This window comes from Gobius niger, assembly GCF_951799975.1.
Source record: "Gobius niger genome assembly, chromosome: 9".
In the NCBI taxonomy this organism is placed as follows: Eukaryota; Metazoa; Chordata; class Actinopteri; order Gobiiformes; family Gobiidae; genus Gobius; species Gobius niger.
Window position 1 is genome coordinate 18,924,157 of NC_136860.1, and position 21,257 is coordinate 18,945,413.

The window sequence follows — 21,257 nt, forward strand, 5'->3', positions numbered from 1 at the left end:
TAAGTGGCGCCAGCCCGCAGTTAGCTTTGCCCGTTAGCCTGTTAAGCTTCTTCTTCGTGATTCCATTAGTGTGTATTGCGCCTCCGGGTCGATGCAGGAAAAGTTGCTAGTGTGGTTTTCTGGCCAGAGACACCAGGGGGAGATGAAAGACCCCCCAATCATCCCATTAACACTTGTATTACCCCCAGAGGGACTACGAAAAGGATTTATTAAGGTAAACAAGTTACTTAGTACTGCTTTAAAAGGTGAAAATAGTGAATAGTACAATTCTGAAGGAATTATATGGTAAACATTAGGACTGGGACAAAATATCGGATCGAATTGCAATACTTTGTGCTGCAATATCAAGTATCAAGTATCGCAATACTTTCAATACTTGTGTTTGGAGGCATTTCCATCCTGCACTCCTTTGTTTTCCAGTAACATCACTTTGTTACATTTTGTGTTAACGCACTTTTCAATCTGTCACTCAAGAGCCATTTGATTTGTAAACTTTAAACACATGACTGTTTACACACTCTTAAGGTAAACATCGCTAATCATAATTACTTACTGTATCACAATATGGATCAGATCGGCCCCCCCGAGTATCGTGATAATGTTTCGGAACGTGACAAAAATGCTTAAATCCTTAAATGGTGGTGCCTAAACAAACTTTGAACATTTAGTGTATTAAACTAAACTTTTTCTTACTGACTGTGTCGCTGAATAGGGATCTTTTAGGCTTAAAGCTTCATCAGTCTTGTGCAGTTTCTCCAGCTCCCTCTCATGTATATAAGAAAGTGTTGGCCGTTTTTTGTGTCACGGGCAAAACAATTAAGCCAATGATTAAATGTGTGACCATTTATTCTGTTGCTCACACATGCTGCCTGTGATTATTTTAGAGTCGTGCTTTGTAATCTTGCTTTTGATTAGACCTTCAATTCTCCATGGCGAAGGGTGACTTCTTGCAGCAGACGGCAAATGTTGAAAAGGATTAGAGTTCTGATGTAAAATGTTAACTTTACGTGGTTTGCTTTCATGGATTTGATTTGCCTTTGCGATATAGACAGAGCTCACACATACACACCCAGTCTTTCCTTGTGCTGTGTTTCCCTTTGTCCACTAGAGGGCTTGTTAAAAATAAAGGGGGATGTCTCTTGTCTTTAAACTAAGCTGTAAATGCTGAGTGAAAGCCGGGGATGAGTGCAGGTCTCTGGGCTCCACACAGCCACCAGCTGTTGCCTTGGGTGCTGCTCTGCCACGCTCCACTTAGCAACTTGACGTCGGGAGAGTGAGAGAGAGAGGCGTCTGGCCCGGGATCCTTGTCTTTCTCTGGGCTGCTAGGCGTGCTGCCCATGTGTATCCAATATCCACTCGGGCCCTCTCATACCTCCACAGGGCTTTTTATTACATGCTACTCAATAAATGCCCACGCCAGACATAGTGCTACATATGCTCATTATGTTTATGTGCTTGTCACTACTGAATGTGATACGCGGTGTGTTACAGAGATCCATACATTAATCTTGGCTGTAATTATACTGTTGCAGACGGTTATTTCCGCATGAATATTCAAAAGTTATTATCCCCCTGAGGTCAAGCATATTGTGGTTTTTATTCGCGCATTTATCTCTCTAATAACAGGAAGTATATTGTACCCATTCGGCACAAATAGCCCATAATATGCTGGCTGTAATCTAAAAGTTTTCGGGGGCAGGTAGGAATGGCTGCCACAAGTGTAAGTACCCCTCATGGCCACATCATATGACTCAATAACGACCATTGACCACTCTTTCATTTTTGTACATTCGCTTGGAAATCTAGTCACATTCAGTGTTGATAATAGTACGGCATTGGAAGGCAAGCTCCCATGGCTTTCATAAAAGAAATATGACATCATTTAAACACTGTTGTTTCTGTGTGTCAATTGCACGATACAACTTGAACCAGTTTGAATTTGTTCTCTAAATCCCTCAAATGTATCCAAAATGTGTCTCTTATGGGTAGTTTTAAGCTGTCAAGAATATACACCTTGTTTAATATCCTTTTAGTGACTTGATTATTATTATAACACAGCTGCAATTGCATTATAAAACAAGTGAAGCCATCAAATGCAAGGATTCCATGTTTCTAACCCTGAATTTCTGCACCAAGCTATTTTTACTTAACTTGCCAATCATTTGCACATTTACCCTACAATGAGAGGCCACTTTTGCATTTGAGTCTCTTCAAAGCATCCTATTTTTTGTAGCTTTTAAAAATAAAATTCAATATGAAACGGCACCAATGTTGAGTCAACCCAGCCTACAGCTTGGCACATTTTTGACACGTTTACTCAGGAGTCGGAAGCGGTTTCGGCGTCTTTCTTCCTGTCCTTTTTCCCTTCACGCTGATTCTCCTGAGGATGACAAATACCAGCACGCCATTGTACAGCGTTTCTTTCATTGAGTGGTGTTTTATGTTCCTGAAAAACTTGCTTTCGTCTGTCCTCATTCACCCAAGGACGCCGGTGTTTGCCATGGTTACGTTGCCCCCATACCCCCACTTATCTAGCAGTTATATAAAACAACAGCCCTTTCATTATGACTTATAACGTGACCTTAAGTGTGATGGGAATCATTTCTTTCATTATTTACTGATGTTGGATCAAAGTTTAGCGAGAAGTGGAAGTGTGGAGAACTAGGAATACACCGATTGACATTCCGTTTTCATTTACGTCTCGTTTTGTTGCCATTTTTTTTTTGCTTTTTTCAAGAAGTTATTCGATTTGGTTAGAGTCGAACTGGTGAAGATGTGCTCGGGTAAAGAGGCTAATCTTCAAACAGAGAATATTGTTTTCATCAGCTTCTTCCCGGACCCGTCAGTCAGACAAGAGAGCATGCGACCTAGAGTCAATGCTTGCTCCACACGATTGTACATAAAACGTGACGGACTTCTGACAGCATCCCGTATCAAGCCATGCGTATTTGATGGGGATATGAGTCTACAGTAACCTTCGGCTAACCTCATTCTTGTACAACAGCGCTCTGCCCTCCTCACAATTATCCTGTAATAAGCACACCGACTCATTACATAGTTTGCACAGCGCCCGCCAGTACAGTAGGTAGCTTTTGTTGCATATATTTCCCAGCGGATTCTTATTTGCATCCTTTTCTACTGTCATCCTGTAGTCCGTAGGCAGATTCGTGTATGCGTCCACATCGCAGATCAAGCAAAGCCTTTGAGATCATTGTGCAAACTGGGAAACAGCGAGAAGAAGGCTGTAGTTTGCATTTGAATAGAGCCCTGCGTAGTTCTGACAGATTGAAAGCTTATCCAGACACAGTTTCTTGTCGGAAAATGTTACATCTGAGTTTAGAGCATAAGGCAGGGGGACAATCCGGACAATGCAGTGGCGATGGTAAACACTTCCGTACGTTTCATTAGGAAAGCTCTGTTCAACACACCAATTCGCCTCAGACGCATGATGAAGTGCCCGGGGAGAATCCATGAGACCACAGGGAGGACATACAGGCCCCACACAGAAAGGCAACAGTCGTCCAGTGTGAAGATCAATACTAGGACCTTCATCTTGTCAAGCAGAGGAGCTAACCACTCTGTCCCTATGCACATTCACACAGTTATTTTCACTGTGTACTGATCAATGTCATCTTTTTGTTCAGCACATTTTGTTGTATTATCAATGCAGATAAAAGACAGAACTCTCACTTGAAATATGTGTATCTACTAAAAGTAACCCCATTTGTTCATTCAATTACACACATTTTATTTCTCAGCCTTTGTCTTAACAAAATAACTTGCAAATCCCACACTTTTATTGAATATGATTTGAGTCTTCGATAGTATTTAATGATATGCCTCGAATATCAACCCACCTGAACTGCCACACATGGATGTTAGTTGCTTTGGACGCGGGTGGTTTAAAAAGTTTGCCGTGGGACAGAGCAGATGGCAGAGCACATATGGCGCGTGTCTTTTTAGCCAGGTGTCCTGGTGAATACTTCTGAGAGTTGGCCTACCTTCGCTGCAACAACTGACACTTTCATCTCCCCTCTCAATCCCAAACAGAGAGACCCCTATTATCCAGTTGACTGAACCCACAGCAATATGTCAACTGTCTTTTGCAGTAATTCATTTACTTTAATTTCTCTCAGTTGTCAGGAGTGCTGAGGGAACAATAGCAAGCTTGCAACTCAGCGACAGATAAGTCAAACAGAGGTCATGATTCAAAAGGTGTTCGGAGAGACACTTTATAAATATTTTTGAACAATTAAAAATGAAATATTCCTGAAACGTTATGCTAATAGGCTGAAATGGTTGCTCCGAACAGCACAATGAGAGCACATCTTCAGAGGAAGGAGGTCGCATCTGAATGTCTCTGCAGACATCATTAGCTCTGATAATAAGCCGCCTGATTTGACTGACACTTCAATTTGATTACATTGGTTTGAGTGACACAGAGTAATTGCGACTTACGACTGCCACTTGTATAGGTGCTAATAAATTGCAGGGTGCATGCATAAATCGTTCTCATTAAGATTCAAGTTTTCCACCCTTTTACAGGCGTTAATGCATGTTATAAACGATATACGATTAGGCCACTTGTTTCTCTGTCATTTCCATGTGAACGAGCCGCTCTGTGAGTGCGTGTTTGACGTGGTGAACGGCCCGGGTGATGAAGTTATGCTTCCTGCAGTTAGCCTTAGACAAATAGGGAATTCAGATTAGTCTGCAGAGGTTGACACGGATGTTTTTTCAGTGCTCAGAGAGAAAATCACTCTTCCATTGTGCTTGGTCAGAGTCTCACAAAAATCCACAAAGTGCTACCACAAAGTAACAAATAAAAAGCATCACAGCACTTTGCGCAGCGGAGAGGAGAGGCAAAGCGGGAGGGTGAAATATTGCTGTCTGTATTGTAGGTGTAGGTAGGTACTTTAGTCAAGACACTTTGTGTTATAAGAGTAATGACATAAGATATTATTCATTAAAATAAACTTCTTAAGTATTTTGAAGATGTATAAACAAATTAACAGGACAAAAAACAGCACTTGCAAGAAAGGCTGCATTGATTTATACATCACTCCCTGACCACGTTCTGTATTTGGCAAAGTGCTGACTTCTGTAAAATCCCAACAATGGAACAATGCGAGCCAGTAGTTCAAAATGTTAAATGTGAAAAACCTTATATGCTACTTACACTCACTTGAATACAGTGCTACAGACTACATTTTATATTCCATTTGGGAAAGCGACAAATCAGTGGTTCATATGAAATAGCCCTTTACCAAAAAGGGCTTATTCTCACATCACATTGTTGTAAGAAAACATGTGCAGAGAATAGACCTGCAGGGTTTTGTTGTACTAAAGTGAGAAAAGGCTTTTGGAATCAAACAAGCTCATATTAGATATCGTTTTAATGATTTAGTTCTACCATAGATGAAAAGCATATTGCCAATAGAATAGGTCATATGCTCATTTACAAATTGGAGTATTGACCACTGACACACCTTTTATCAGGCCTTGGTTTCTGGCAGTGGTTTGGACACATTTCGATCCTTGGAGTGGGAGGTTAACTATTGATGTAGAAATTCTCTCAATGAATCCTCTTAACGTAGGTGGTCTGTCTGTGCAGCTCCTGGAGATAGATGGTGTAACCTTGGCTTGGAAGGTCGTGGCTCTTTGCTGAGTGCTGACATACTTTGAAAGCTCCTTCCCATATGTTGATGTATGACAGGCTTATTTTTGCGTGATGTTTTGCTCTGTTGAGACTCCTGCAGTGCACCAAGAGGTTGTTGTGTCAAAATAGATTTTTCTTTTTCCTCAATGGCTCTCCCTGACATGTAGTATGTGATGTAAAGGCCACACTTAAAGATAGACTGAAGGGGATTTGCAAGTGTTTTCTGAGGGATAACAATATGCTGGACTATTGTAACTGTTTATAGGTCTTAAAAACTCAAGCATCAAACAACTCCAGATGCCATAGTGCCACAGGAAGATCAGTGTATTTTCAAAGAGCCTCAAAGAGTAAATTCATCTAATCATCATAACATAACATAACATAACCAAATAACATAAATAGGCTCCTGAGATCAGCTGGCTGTGGTCTGCTGCTGATTGTCCCAGACCCAGAGTACGGACTAAATAGGGTAAAGCCACATTTTTGTTTTATGATTCCCCAAGTAAAAAAAATAAAAAAAATAAGGTTTAATCAAAAGTTGCATTTGTGTAGTACATTCAGAGATGACTGACCCATTTGTATTACTTCTCTGTTTCTTTTTTTGCCATTAAGCTATTGCACTTTTTTATCTTTTTAATGTGTAGCATGTTGATACATAACATATAAAAAATAAACTATCAACACATGTTAATTCCCACACTCTTAGCATATTAATAGAATAGGATGCTTGCTTTAAAGCAGCACTAAGTAACTCATGCCCCTAGAGACCATACGCCTGACCCGGTGCAGGGAGGTTGCAATTGTGGTTTTCTGGCCAGAGACACCAGGGAGAGATGAAAGACCCAGCAATCATCCCATCAACACTTGTATTACCCTCAGAGGGACTACAGAAAGCATTTATTAAGCTAAACAATTTACTTAGTACAGTTTTAAGAAACCATTGAACCAAAATCACTGCACTGCAGACATGCTTCTAGTTCAAATGCAAAGTCCACCCTGCAGTTGAGCGACAGTCTAAGATCACCAGCCGCTTTTAAATGATCTGAATATGACTGCTGGATATCACTAAACTAAAGTGTATGGCATATTGCCACACATGCTTTTGAATCTAAATGCACTGAACGTTAATTGGCTTCTTGTATTTTTAGAGAAGAAATCATCCTGCCAGTGAAGTGTGGATATGTTTGTTATAAATTCCTTGTGTTGAAGTTTACAAGGCTAAAATACCACCTTGCAGCTCCAATTGTAGACCTCAGTGGCCAAAAATTGTCCTACGCACAAACCAAAGTGTAGCAAAACGACGGCGGTGCACTCTCATTTAAAAGCATCCCGCACTCGGCTGCCGCATGTGGATTTTATGGCTTCCATCTGTTTAGTGCTGTTTCTCTCCTTTAGAAAGGAGTAATCACTATATGCAATGTACATTAGGAGGAATATTTAGCATTTAAGATCTTTATGACTCTGGTAAAATGTTCTTTATGACTCAAAGCTGTAATTTTCTGTCATGATGCTGGTAATGAAGCGTTCATCAGGTAAATGTTTACTTTAAACTTTACCCTTCAACTGCTGAAAATAGTCTGTCAGAATTCTTCTTGAAATTAGGGACTGTTTTTTGTTTGTAACATCATGATTTTAAAATGAGTCATTTGAGGTAATGTGGTGTCTTAGGAGGCAGAGTTGGGACATTGTCCAGAAGGCCTGAGGCTAAAAATTGCTCTTTAACATTATGCTGCAAATAAGCGCAAGACAAAAAAACAAAAAAATAAACAGATTAATAGGGCAAAGTTTTACTACTGATTTCTCTTTGCCATTATTTATTTTTATTTCTATTTACGATCAAGCCCATTTTATGCCTCATGTGTGCAAGCCTGGAATTAGAGATACTGCTATCTTTTACAAACATCAATTCATCCTTAAAAAAAAAAACATTATTCATGGCATCCAGAGTAAAGTATCAAGGCCTTGGTGATTCTAACACTTATGTGTGTTTGTGATTTCTACTTCTCTCACTACGTAGACTCTTAAGGAAAATATTCACAGTAGAGTGTAGATTAGATGGTATTGTATAGTGTGACCATATTAGGCCAGGGCGGTGCAACACATAGAGGAGCCACATGTGGCTATACACTCTGCACAGTGACACGCTCCACACACTAAGAATGACCTGGCTGCGGCGCGGCACGAACTCCCTCCCTGACCCAGGACTGGGAAGTCAGGGCAAGTTCTACTTCAGCGCCCCATGTGCAAAAACAGGATAAAAAAAGATTAGATAGATTGCATTTATTCCTGTAGTATAAGGAGTAGGGGTGGGAACCTCTAGGTACATGCATACATGAGACAATCGATATATTGCACATAATAACCTATACAATATGTTACTTTTTTTTTAAAGAAACTTTCAACTTTTTGAACATGACTTTATAAAGACTCCATGCTTCATATTTTTAGTAGGGCTGGGTACCATTATTATTATTTTACATACTGGTGCTTTAACAATACTTGGTTTACAATATCCGTACTTAAAAGATACTTCTTTTGATGCCTATACTAAAATATTTGTCTTTTTTTTATATTATGTATTTTTTTCCCCGGTAGCTGTTTTCAATATTTTTATTTTTTCGATACCAGTAGTAACTTTTTTTTTTTTTTTCAATGCTATACTGGTATGGTCTAGCTTTACCCAGCCCTAATTTTTAGTCAATGATCCTTGACACTGAAAATGGCTCATTTGATCCTCTGGTGTCTGTGGCATCACTTCATTTACATTTAAATAAACAAGAAACCACAGTTGTGTTTCCAAAAGGAATACATTAACCAGTTCAACATATTTATAATGATAAAAATCATTAAAAGTAATCTAGTTGTGACCCTAATAGTCCTGACTGAATTGTTGAGACCATTATTAGTCTCTATTGACAGTGAAAGCGGTGAAGCAGCAGCCTGGTTAATATTCATTATGTCACACAATATTGCAATATATCACAAATTGTTATGTTGCCACGTTCTTGTAATAAGGAGGTGTACTGACTGATGTGGATGCTCTAGCAAATGCCTCTGGTGTTGCATTTAAAAGTATCATATGAAAAGCGTCATACAAATCCCAGTTTTCTGGGTAAGGTCCAATGTTTAACTGAGTGAGCTACGCAATCATCTAATATCAAGTGCCAATAATGTTAGAGCTCATCCAGTCGGATCCAGGGACAAAGTATTGAACCTGAAACTTTTGTTCATTGTTATAAGGGCTATAAGCAAAATAATAACAGGTTTTGGAAAAATGTGCATGCTTTAAAATATACATTTCCCTTCAGTTTTAATTATCAGAGACAGAAACAGAGCTGTAAGACGCAGCTGCAAATAACAGATGTTTTGTGGCTCTGCATGCATGGTTCAGTGGTGTCCTTTCACTCGTGACACAAATCACTAATAACACTAATGGGGAATAAGTGCCTTATTCTTCGTGGTGACACCTGCACATGTCACTCCAGACCGGCTCCTCTTTACGCCCCTGTCAGTCTCAGGCGACACCTCCAACACGAGAGCTGTCAGGCGATTTCCATAGGACCTGCACCTCATTCCCTCTCTGTTGACACTCAGCACCATCGCCATCAAAAAACGCTTTGGATTGCCTGATCAGTGGATTGTATTTCCATTTCCTGTTGTGCTCACTCTCCCATAGTCATATTGGGTTTAGGCTGTGAAATGAAGAAATAAAGAGCTGTTGTGGACTGAGTCTGCGTTTTCATATGGGCTTCTAAAATGGCTGCTTGTGGAGAATGGAATGATGTAGACCATTAACTTTTGATTCACTTTGGTATTTCCCCAATGTCATCAATTATGTAATGGGCACAGAGAATATTTTAAACGAATGTATTATCTCTTCTCTCCACTGATTTGAATTTCATAACCCCTAGTCAATAATATCTCTTATTGTCAGGCCAAATGAGGAACTGCTTCCTGCACAACTAAATAAGTTCATCACATTTTTCCATTTTTGAATTATAATTGTTTTTCTTTTGTTTACTGTATTGAGAAGTGCATTCCAATATCACACATAGGCCATATAGATGTCACCGTATACTTTGATATCTTGATGCTAGTTTGTCTTTTTTGTAACATACTACATCTGTTCAGCAAAGAGGCGGACATCTTGTTAATGCACTAAAAGATTATCCTTGTGACATTGGAATAATGACACTTCAGGTCATTATTGACTTATGTAAGTGAAATGTGTTTGTTTTGCAGGCGAGCATCTCCGAGTATGTCCGCAAGGAAACACATGTTGCACCGTGGAAATGGAGGACAAATTTGGCCAGCAGAGCAAACAGGACTTTGAGACTCTCGTGGAAGAAATCAGTCACAATTTGAGGAGCACCTTTGTCTCCAGACATAAACGCTTTGACGGTAAGCCTTTTCTTCACCGAGTGCTTCAAGCGTATTCAATTTTCTTTTCTGTTGAACGGCACAAAAAGGGAAAATCAAAGGCTGGCAACTGTATCCATTAATTTGAAAAGGTTCACTTGTTTATAGTTCAGTAGCTGTCCGCCCTCAAGAGGAGAGGAGAGTTTCAATTCTCATTAATATGCCTTGGAGTGGAGAAGCCTCTTGTCGGATTAGACAAACATGGCTTCTTGCACAGTGGATTGACAGTTTGAACAGCACTACAGGACCAAACAGTAAATTATTAAGCTTGTTTGGGGGGGCTTGTGCAGTGTGTGTGATCTCATCTTAGCCCATTGGCGGCCACCTTGACCACCAGACGTTCACTGGTTCTGCTGCTATGGGACCGAGAGTACTCATTACTGGAGCAACTACGCTGCTTGGCCTATTCGCCGGCCTTCCTGGCTCCTAGTTACTCTTTAATGAGAAATAATAATCCCTCAAGCTCCACTTTTACACTGTGTGGGAAGGAGCAGCTGTTAAAGTCACCACGGTGTGCAGTGCTAATGGTAAAACATGTGAAACACCAGTCCATATAATGCGCTTTGTATTTAAAATATCACTGGATGAGAAGTTGAATGTTAACCAGGGCCAGTATTGTGCACACACATTCTTTAATACTTGTAAATAGAGAATCACTGATCCCTTTGGAGAAGAGAAAACATATTGAAGACAGTGTAGTTCAATATAGCCTACTGTAATCTAAAGCTGTATCCATCAGTTGGGTAGAATGTGGGCATTAAAAAAGTGGTTTCAATTTAAGTTTCAAGTTCAATTTACCACTGCCATCTCTGTTTACTCCACAACTCTCAAGTTTGACAGCTTGCATGTCAAGACCTTCTAACGGCACCATTGAAGTAAACAATGAAATCATTCAAGAAGTAAAAGAGACCAAATATCTTGGAATTATTCTTGATAACAACCTTAAATTTCAAAGTCTAGTCAAAAATGTGTTATAAAAGGTCAAATCCAACTTGAATTGTTTTCGTTTTTATCAAGAGGGATCTGTCCCATCAGGCCGGCTGGTTATACATGCATGAAATGATTTTTCACATCTGTCTTACTGCGTCACATTATGGTCACAAACCTCTCCATCCACACTCAAGCCGGTTGTTTCAGTGTACAAGCAGGCAGTCAAGGTATTTGACAGAAAACCTATGAGAGGGCATCACTGTGACATCATTCATAGACATAATCTTTCTACTTTCGAAAACGTTATACATTTTAGTACTCTGAAATAGTTTGAACAGTCATGTGTTGTCAGGGCGCACACTTACCCTCCACCAGAGCCTCCGTGAGTGGGGACTGTGTTCTCCCAAAATTTACAAAATCATTTGGACAGTCCAGTTTCTCTTTTAATGGATCCAGACTGTGGAACTCACTGCCCAATGATATAAAACTGCAGGCTGACATAAACAGCTTTTACAGAGTTGTTATGTCCATATCAAATAAACAAATGATAATAATGTAGTTTAATTTTACCCCTCCTGGAACCGCCACCTTAACGTGGTGGAGGGGTTAGAATCGTGAGGCCATCCTTCAGTGGACCCACCACCTGCAGGAGGAGCCATAAGGCGCTGGTGCAATGTGATATGGGCAGCACCAACAGCTGCCCCCACGACCCGGAAACGGAAAAGTGGAAGAAAATGGGTGGATGGATAGATTAATTTTACAAAAAAAAGAGGAGAAAAAAACATCTCTTATGGTTGTAAATGTAAAGTTTTATAATATTTATCCTGAGTTCATGAGTTCAGGCCATTTCCTTAAACAAAGTCAATAGAAAAGAGCAGCATGGACAATGTGGTTTTCATTTATTGCACATTGTACTGCTTCGATTGCTAAATCAAAGACTATTTACAGTGACAATATCAACATCAATAAACCATTAAATGGCGGTAAACTTTGAATCACTGCTGCATCTCCACGTGCACTAGGTCAATAACAGCTGCATGCTTTATGCTGTTCAAACACTAGGCCTCATTAAATGTGTCTGTTCTTGAAATAACATAATACTTGTCTTATGTACAGTGATAGGAATTGGTATTGGTGTTTGTCTAAATATATTCCATTGGCAAGACCTGAATAACGTTTGAGTTACTAATAGTGCCATTTAATACGCAGCAGTCAATGGCTCGTCTTCCTAGGCCCATTCTTTATAAACTATTATTTGAAAAAATGCTATTGAGTTACAGCATCCTTCTCTCCAATGATAGTACACTGCCCAGAAACTCAATGTCACAAAGGCTGGGATGATGTCTGTCTGTTTTTTTTCCAGGAAAGTAGTCTTCTTATGGCCAGATGTGGTTCCAGGAAGTGTGCATAAATAAATAAGTGTTATTTTGATCGGTGGCTGTCAGGGTAGTGGATGTCAGGCGCAGTGCAGGGGAGTGGGGGTTTGTCCAGCAGCACTTAGATGCATGACTCCAGGCACCCGGAGTCCCCCTGAGATTCTCTGCCATTTTCCATAATTTCATCAGCGTCAGAGCAGATGTCCTGTGCAGGTCTCAGCGCTGCAGCCCGGTGCTGTCTGGAGAGGGTCTTTGTTGACCACCCTCTCCTGCAAACATGAGACACACAAACATGCTTTTGAACACTGTTTCCTTGAGCCTACTTCTACTGCTATTTTTGAAAAGACTGACCTTGTTGCACCATGTAGTAAAAAACAATAAACACAAAAACATTTGCTAAGGCAGTACACATTGCATGAATTTCTATGCGTTTACTTCTAATTTTATGGACCTGTATTTTGCAAGCTGTGATTCGGATAAACAATAGGAAAAATATAAGAATATTAGAAAAGCCTGGGTCAAACTATTGTTTTTGCGATACATTTTTGTTCCATTTTATAATATTTTCAAACCCTTATCGCATTACTACTGTAATGCATATCAATAAGGTTATCTGATCACCCCTGCTTTCACAGTGAAAAGTGGATCAAAAGTGGTCTTGAATAAGAAGACAGGTGAGGGCAGCGCTGCAGGCCTGCCCCTACATTCCACCCCTACCACTTTTAAAACAATATTTTACCAAATGTCAGATTATAGGGACTAGACAGAGTTTAAAAATATTTAAATTATGTATTTTCCACCCCCCTACTTGCTACAACTATGTCCTAATGTGTAGAATGAGCCCAAATCTATTCAAGATCTTGCACTGTCACTCAAAAAGCTGTTAATTCGAAGTGCCGTCATGCACGAGCTTAATATAGAAACTGCAGTTACATGTAAGACCTGAGGTGGCAGTAGCGAGTATAAAAATTATAATATAAAAACTTCCATCTAGTTCCTTTAACATTTGGTTTGTAACTGTTTAGAAATGTGCTCATCTTCTTAAAGCCATTCGGGGTAAAGTTTTGCAATACTCAATAATATTCAAGTGCAAAACGATATTAAATCATTATGTCAATCCCTGTTTACTGTGATATGTATATTGCATCGTGACAAAAGCGTATCGTCAGAGCCCTACTTTCGGTGTCCATTTTATTTATTTATTGATTGTGTTGTGTCTTTAAGAGGGATGTGGACTCTCATAGTAGATTATTTACGACAGAAAGTGTTTGTGCCTCAATCCTTGAATTCTTGGTTCAAGCCGGGGCATGGCATCTGTTGTCTTTGCGAGCTGGAATAGCCACTTGTGTATTTTATGCTTTACCATTAATTCAGTGTCATTTAGACCTGCCTGTTAGAGAATATTGTGCCAACTCTCTACTATCATAGTACTTGTAAACAATGCCAAAGGGCATTTTCACAGATGGGTCTTGGAAGTGCGATTCTTATTATGCTTCCCCCCACAGATAATTTCACTTCCTCGAGAATACCAACAGCCTCAGTCATGTCAAGCGTTATTAGTCTGGTTTTCTATTTGCTAAAGCTGTGAGAGCTTTGAGATCGACATCGGGCTGGAACATCTCATTAGGGACCACAACAATCAAACACAAGTTCATTTGGGTGCTTTTTAGCGTCTGTTTAGCACCTTGCTCCGGAGTGCCTCCCACACAGAGTCAGTGCATGAATATTCTCCCCATGCAGCGAGGAGCGCATCTGTAGCTGACAGGAGCTGGCCAGCCCACACATTACTTGACACGGCAGCCTGTGTCACAATGAGAGGGCTTTGTCTAGTCTGTGCCAAGATCAACAAAAAAATATCGTCTCTCACCAAACATCTGAGAATACCGCACAGTTGTTTTACAAAGTCACATAACAAGTAGTCGCTGCAACCTTCAGTGAAGTTTTCTTTCGCTCCGGAGATATTTTAAAAAGATTAGGCAAATGAATGCTAGTGGCTGCTTCTTCCCTCCTTTGTCGTAATTGCTAATCGATAGTTGGCCCTTCTCTGACCCAGAACAGCATGGTGCCGGGAAACAAACAGAATAACAAGCGGTGCACCGTGTCCAATTGATCTGAAATGTCTAGGGGGCTAACTGTGCACTGTTAGACTTCACAAATACTTATTTATACCTTGATGTTGTGAAATTGTGTAAAACGTAGTGTCATTTTCCTGTAGTTGTGCATCGAACTCTCTTCCTGCCTGCATCAGACTTTCTCCAACTTTGTTCTTAGTTTGCTCTCATCCTTTGACTTTAGAACCACATCTATCTGTTGGCTCTATCTATTGAAATGGGAGACATTTTCTAAAAATAACCATGAGACATCATCTGAGCAGTAAAAACTTACTCTAATGTGCTTTGCCACTCCAAAGAGGCAAAGAGAGACAGGCATGGTGTCGCAGAGGTTAGTGCTGTGCTTCACAGCTAGAAGGTACCGGGTTCAATCCCCTGCACGGGGCCTTTCTCTGTGGAGTTTGTATGTTCTCCCTGTGTCTGCGTAGATTTCCTCCTCTGCATACATCTGTTATGTTATTATATATAAATTATTAGTCATGCATTCACTAGATGTTAAATGAGTTGAGGATAATTTGCTAAACTCTGCATCAATTTGATGCGTGGCATAAAAATAGTTTATTAAGTGTCTAGTATACTTTACAGAGAGTTGCTTGCATCATCTTCACATCAGCAATGACAAAAGCAATGCTGAATTCCAACCGTTTTTTGTGTGATTGATTGATGTTGTACAAATTAAATTTTCTCTAGCTTTAGTTTGGACAGTGCTAATGTGCATAACTGCCAGTGCACATCTGCCAGCTGCTGTCACTGCTGCCCTTGAGCAAAGCAGTTATCTCCAGGAGCAGCCAGCCATAAAAGGCCATAGAGCACTTGCCAGCTGCCAAGTGTGGATGTACAAGTGCATAAATGTATGGCTGCGCAGCGGAGGAAAGCTTTCTCAGCAAACTCTTGGGGACTTTTAAGAAGACAGTCTAGGGAAACGTAGCATACAGGTAGAAATATCTCTCCTTTGAAACATAGTCCTATTGCATTTTCAAAAAGAAAAGACTTCAAGGATTTCTTTTTTTTTTGGGAATTTCAACTTTTATAACGTGATTGTGCAACCTTTGGAGGTTTCACTGTTTGAATGAAAAAGTCAGTGTCTCTGTCAGTGTCCTGGATGTATCCCACTGATCATGCCCAACCAATCTCATGTGCATTAATATTGTTATTATTGATTGACTGCGGAATTCTTCCGCAGTCAATTATTGGTTTTCATGTTCTTTATTATTATTCCTCGCCAGCTTTCAGCACTTTCATGCTTTGTGCAATTTATGCAAGTTATGCATCAAAATGTTCCGCATGTTGAGGAGAAGGTGCTATTACTTTTGGGACTTCTGCAACTTACGTTTTTTCCGCAATCGGCCAAAATGTGGGCGATTTTTCCCATTGACTTATAATGGGGCTTCCGCAAATCCATGCTTTTCTGCACTTTTTCTGCATTTTCTGCAATTTCTGCACTTTGTGCATGTTCAGCTTCTGCAACTTGTGGGTTCTGAGAAAAAAATGGCCTTCTGCAGTTTTCCAGTTTTTTTAAACGGGAGTTTGAATTTTTTGCATTGGTGTGTATGTGGACCTGGCCCATTAGTGTGTATGGGGGAATCCAGCCAATGGGGAGACTCCAGGCCTTTCAGCCATTTGTGCAGCTTCTGCCAATCAAGCACTGATTTCAATCGACTAAACATCAGATTTGAGCGGAGAATAGTTTCCCTCTTTCTCCGTTTAAATGAACGGGCTTTGCGCTCGACCGGAAGTGTCTGGACAACGCAAAAAGAGGCAAAAGTGGGCGGGGCGGAATAAGGTGAATACAGTTTATGCAACATGACATTTTATGCATTTTACCAGTTTATGCAAATGAGATTATGCTAATTAATCAATTTATGCAATTTGAACCGTTGATGCAATTTCTGCATTCGCTTCCCGCAATTCAGGTTATACTATCAGATTTCAAGATATGTGCTTTCCTTTGTCTAGCATGACCTGGTTGGTACATTTAAATTGTATACTTAACCTACATGTCTCTATATTTTCTATATTCTGTTACTGTGAGTTTATCATTTTTTTTCACTTCTATTAAAAAAAATGGATAAAGGAGACATTGGAGACAAGAAGACTCATTGGCCCAGCCCTCTGCAGACACATATGCTTCCTGCTATAACAATCAATGAGCCAACTGCTGATTGACACTTGAATTTGAAGGACTCTTCATAGCAGTAGACTGTGAGTGTACACAGGCTCTGTGAGGCAGGATAACAGGCGCTGTGAGTTACATGTTGGCTGAATTAAGTATAGCACATTTGAGAAGAGGACAGGTTGCAGTGTCAAGCTCTTTAATCAGAAGTACGAGGGGCTGGCTACCTCTCTGTTGTTTTAGTATCAGTACTGTGGTAAAAAATTGGTTAACTGTACCATTAAACAATATTTGTTATGCTATCCATGCCGTTTTAATTGGAGCCATAAAGGAGAATGATAATGTTTCTATTAGCCTTGGATTTGGAGACTAAAAATCCCGCCTTAGTGGATGCAGGCAAAGATTAATGGAGATACCTAAAGTAAATTATTTTTCCACTCAAAAACTTAAAGAAGAACTAAGAAGCTTGTATGTTTACCCTAATACATCCTTTTCGTAGTCCCTCCGGGTCGGAAGCGCAATACACACAAATGACATCACGAAGAAGAAGCAGGCAAACGGGCAAAGCTAACTGCGGGCTAGCGCCACTTAAACAGTGTTTACAGCCAAGTTTGAGTGAAACAAATTATCTCCATTGTGTCATTGGATGTACAATATCCCTCTCTCCCTTTATCTTTTCTTTCAGTGAAGTATTTATTCTCACGTACAATTAATGAGTAAAAAACTGCAACATGCTACGACACCTGCAGTGGCGCTTATGGCCTCTTGGGGCATGAGTTACTTAGCTCTACTTTAGCTAATAATAATAATTTAAAAAAAACCTAAATACTCATTCTAAGAGGTGCAACATACGAGTCTTTGTAAAATCATCCTGACTTTTGCCTTACTATTTTGCAAGCAGGAATGATGTAATTGTGAGCCCCGGTATTTCTCACACAGGTTTCTTTATCCATTAGGAGATAATTAAACGCTGCGAGAGAAAGACGTGATGTGTCTTTGCATGTAGGGAACTTTTAATCAGAGCCACTCCACGTCCTTCTAAGTTACAGCTGTTCACAGTTCACAGGACCTCAGTAATTAATTCTGCCTTGCCAACTTCCATTCGGGTCCTAGCTGTTGATGTCATTCCAGTCACATCTACAGCGCCTCGGTTGGTGTTTAAGGTCAGCTCAGGTTCACAACACCGTCTGCAGTAACTGTGCGTCAGCCCTGCTTGAGAGACTCCAGATCCACTCGCTGTATTGTAGAGAGTGACTATATTCTGTGTCTATCAGGGTAATGAAAAAAATAAACGAATGGTGATTATGGTATCGCTGCCAGGAATAATGTTTCGAAAGATTGTAGTCCATTAAACTTCATTGTTAACTCTGTAAGTCAAACCTCAAAATTTCAGGATCTTTTTGCCGCCAACTTCTCCCCTTTATTGTTGCGCATTAAAGAAGATCTAGACCGTTGGTCAATCTTAAGACTTTCTCTAGTTGCACGAATCAATTGCGTTAAAATGAATATACTTCCCCGTTTTTTATACTTGTTTCAATGTATCCCAATTTTTTTGACACAGTCTTTTTTTTAGGAAACTTGATACTGTTATCTGTGAATTTCTATGGGACAAGAAGGTTCCTCGCTTACGTTTACAGTATTTGCAAAAATCTAAACAACTTGGCGGCATGGCCCTTCCTAACTTTAAATACTATTACTGGTCTTGTAATATTAGAATATTTAGATACTGGCTTCAATTTGATGCTTCAAATTCTGCCGCTTGGCTTATTATGGAGGCAAACTCTGTTAAACCAACTTCATTGTTAGCATTGCTTCATTCTCCTATTCAATTCCCAGTGTCTGCTTATACAGGCAACAAGATAGTAAAATCATCATTGAAGATTTGGCTTCAGTTCAGACGATGCTTTGGCTTGCAATCCTTTTCCTTATATGCCCCACTTGCATCTAATCATACTTTCGCACCCTCCCTGTTGGATACAGCATTTACTCTATGGTCAAGGATGGGAATTAAATCTTTCAGGGACATGTTCATTGATAATATATTTGCTTCGTTTCAACAACTTTTGGATAAATTTGGTATACCTCGCAACAATTTTTTCCGATATTTGCAGGTACGTAGTTTTGTTCATAGTATGTTTCCAACATTCCCAAACGCTCCAGGAAATTCATCTTTTGATATATTTTTGCAACCTATCCCTACTCTCAAGGGTGCCATCTCTGTTACTTATAATCAGATTACCTCAGTTAGTCCACAAGCCACGGATACAATTCGAGTCCGCTGGGAGGAGGATTTGGGGGAGGTCATATCAGAGGAGCTCTGGTCACAAATTCTATTGCTAGTACACAAATCTTCGATTTGCGCTAAACATTGTCTTATCCAATGCAAATTTGTACATCGAATATATTACACCAAATCGCGTTTAGCTAAAATGTACCCAAACGTTTCACCATTATGCGACAGATGCCAACATCCAACTGCAAATCTAATACACACCTTTTGGCTCTGTCCACAACTGTCAAACTATTGGGATAAAGTTTTTGAAATCATGTCGGGTGTAGTTGGTAAAACAGTTCACCCAAATCCACTTACTGCCTTATTTGGTATTGCACCTTCTCGGGTACCTCTCTCAGCTTCTCAGAAATCGTCACTGGCTTTCATGACTCTTCTGGCACGTCGGGCTATACTAACAAAATGGAAAAGCCCAACACCTCCATCTTATATTCATTGGCTACGAGATGTACTGTATTTTATTAAATTAGAAAAGATTCGTTTTATTGTGAAAGACTCCCTTGACAAATTTTCGAAAACATGGAACCCTTTATTTGAGACTCTCAGAAGAATTAATTTCCCTTTTGTACCCGATTAAACATTTTGCTCATATCAACATAACTAACACCTTACAATTCCTTAATCCCTGGCACCTGCTTTTCGTTTTGGTCTTTGTCCTTTTTTGTTGTTTTTTGTTCGTCTGGTTTCGTGTAGATCATTGAGAAATAATTTTATGGTGAATGTAATGTTTTTTTTGTGTTGTGTTTATGATTTTGTTGATTGTTCTATTGTTTTTCTATGTCTATCTTGGCATAGTCTATTTTGAATTGTGGTTTTTCACTTGTATTTGTTATGTGCCTTAAAAATGTAAAATAAAGTTGGGGGGAAAAAAAAAACTCTGTAAGTCAAAACTACCCATCTGGCCTATATCCTTTTCAGCCACTATTTAACTTAACACCAGCAATATAACCAAAAATGTGCTTTTTTAAAATTAGTTTCTTCTTATTTCATTTTTTTTGGTCGCATATAGCATAGGCAGTATATATTGTGGAATTTTAAGGATTTTTCACAATAATATTTTTCATTATAAATATTCTAAAAATAAACCTCTATTGCAGCATAAGCTTCATGCAGTAACTCCCGAACACATGTCACAGATAGAGCAGGACTGAATGCCTTAGATTTGAGGTTTTGTTATGAATAGCATATTTTTACAAGAACAACAGTACTTTTTATTTATTAGAAAGGGACATTCCACAACAAACCAGACCAGAACAGATGGCTACAATATCATTTTCAACTGTAGTCCCAGGTGAGAGGCTGTGACAGCAGGTTTACAGTGGCCACAGCTACTTTGGGGTAGACTGACAGAAGCGAGGCTACCAATCTGTGCCATTAGCCCTTAGCACCACCCACTCACAACCAACCTACAATCATGCTTAGACATTAGACAAGGTATGTGTAGGGTCCCCGGGTTGGGGAACACCGGACCCAGGGAACGACTGGGCGTCTTCATGCGCCTAACAATTAAAGTCCTGCAGTAAACTCTTCTAACCAATATAGGTATATGTCAATACAAGTGGGGGAACATCGGACCCGGGGAACATAGGTACGCACCTGGAAATGACAGGCTTTAGGTTGAACTAAAATTAACATTTTACATAAAGTGATCTGATGATCAGTTATTTCATGAAATAAAAATACAAACACTTGGCCACTGCAGCAGCGGTTTTATTTTATTTGTTTAAGTGATCCAATCATAGTTTCCATCCCAGCCTTGCTTAGTTGATGTTAGCATTAGCATCCTGCCGCTAGCTTTAGCACACTGATGCTAACCGCAGCATTTTGAGCTTAAAACTAACTCAGCGATTGAATTCTCCAGGTTCTGAGCTTCAAAATGGGCTGCATGTGCATATTGTGTTGTATATATTAAATCTCTGAGCTCTTTCCAGAGCAAAAAAAAACGGGACATCTCTATCACTTTCGGTTCCGGAGATATTGGCGTTTATCAGCATCAGATCGGCCGATAGCCGATATGGCCTCTATTTATTATAGAGTAACTCTGATTCCTATGAACCCAGTTCTCGACACTGTATTCGTACCAATGCAAATAAGACTTTGTGAAATAGAGCTATTGTCTTGGTGGAGGTCTTCACACATTTCTCGTCACTTGCCTTACCTCCTCAATAATGGATTCCACCGTCTTCATTCAGGTGTCCTCCGAAGGCATTACAGTACGGCGAATGCGCTAACACACTAGACACCCCGTCTTTTAAATGTAAAGCACGCAGCCTGCCTTTTTTTCTTTCCATCAGCGAGCTCAATGATTTAAAAGAGGCGCGCGGTGTTCTGAGACGTGTGAAGGAGAGGAACTTACTGA

General features: G+C 39.8%; 1 protein-coding gene across 2 annotated transcripts in view; it reads left to right on the plus strand.

The window, feature by feature from the left end:
• The window catches only part of LOC306967996 (glypican-6-like), a 98,856-nt gene that overhangs the window by 10,705 nt on the left and 66,894 nt on the right, over window positions 1-21,257 (plus strand). For both annotated transcript variants that reach the window (XM_079563230.1, XM_079563231.1), the window contains exon 2: window positions 9,902-10,060. In XM_079563230.1, coding sequence (XP_079419356.1) covers window positions 9,902-10,060 — 159 coding nt within the window. The remainder of the gene's footprint in view (window positions 1-9,901; window positions 10,061-21,257) is intronic.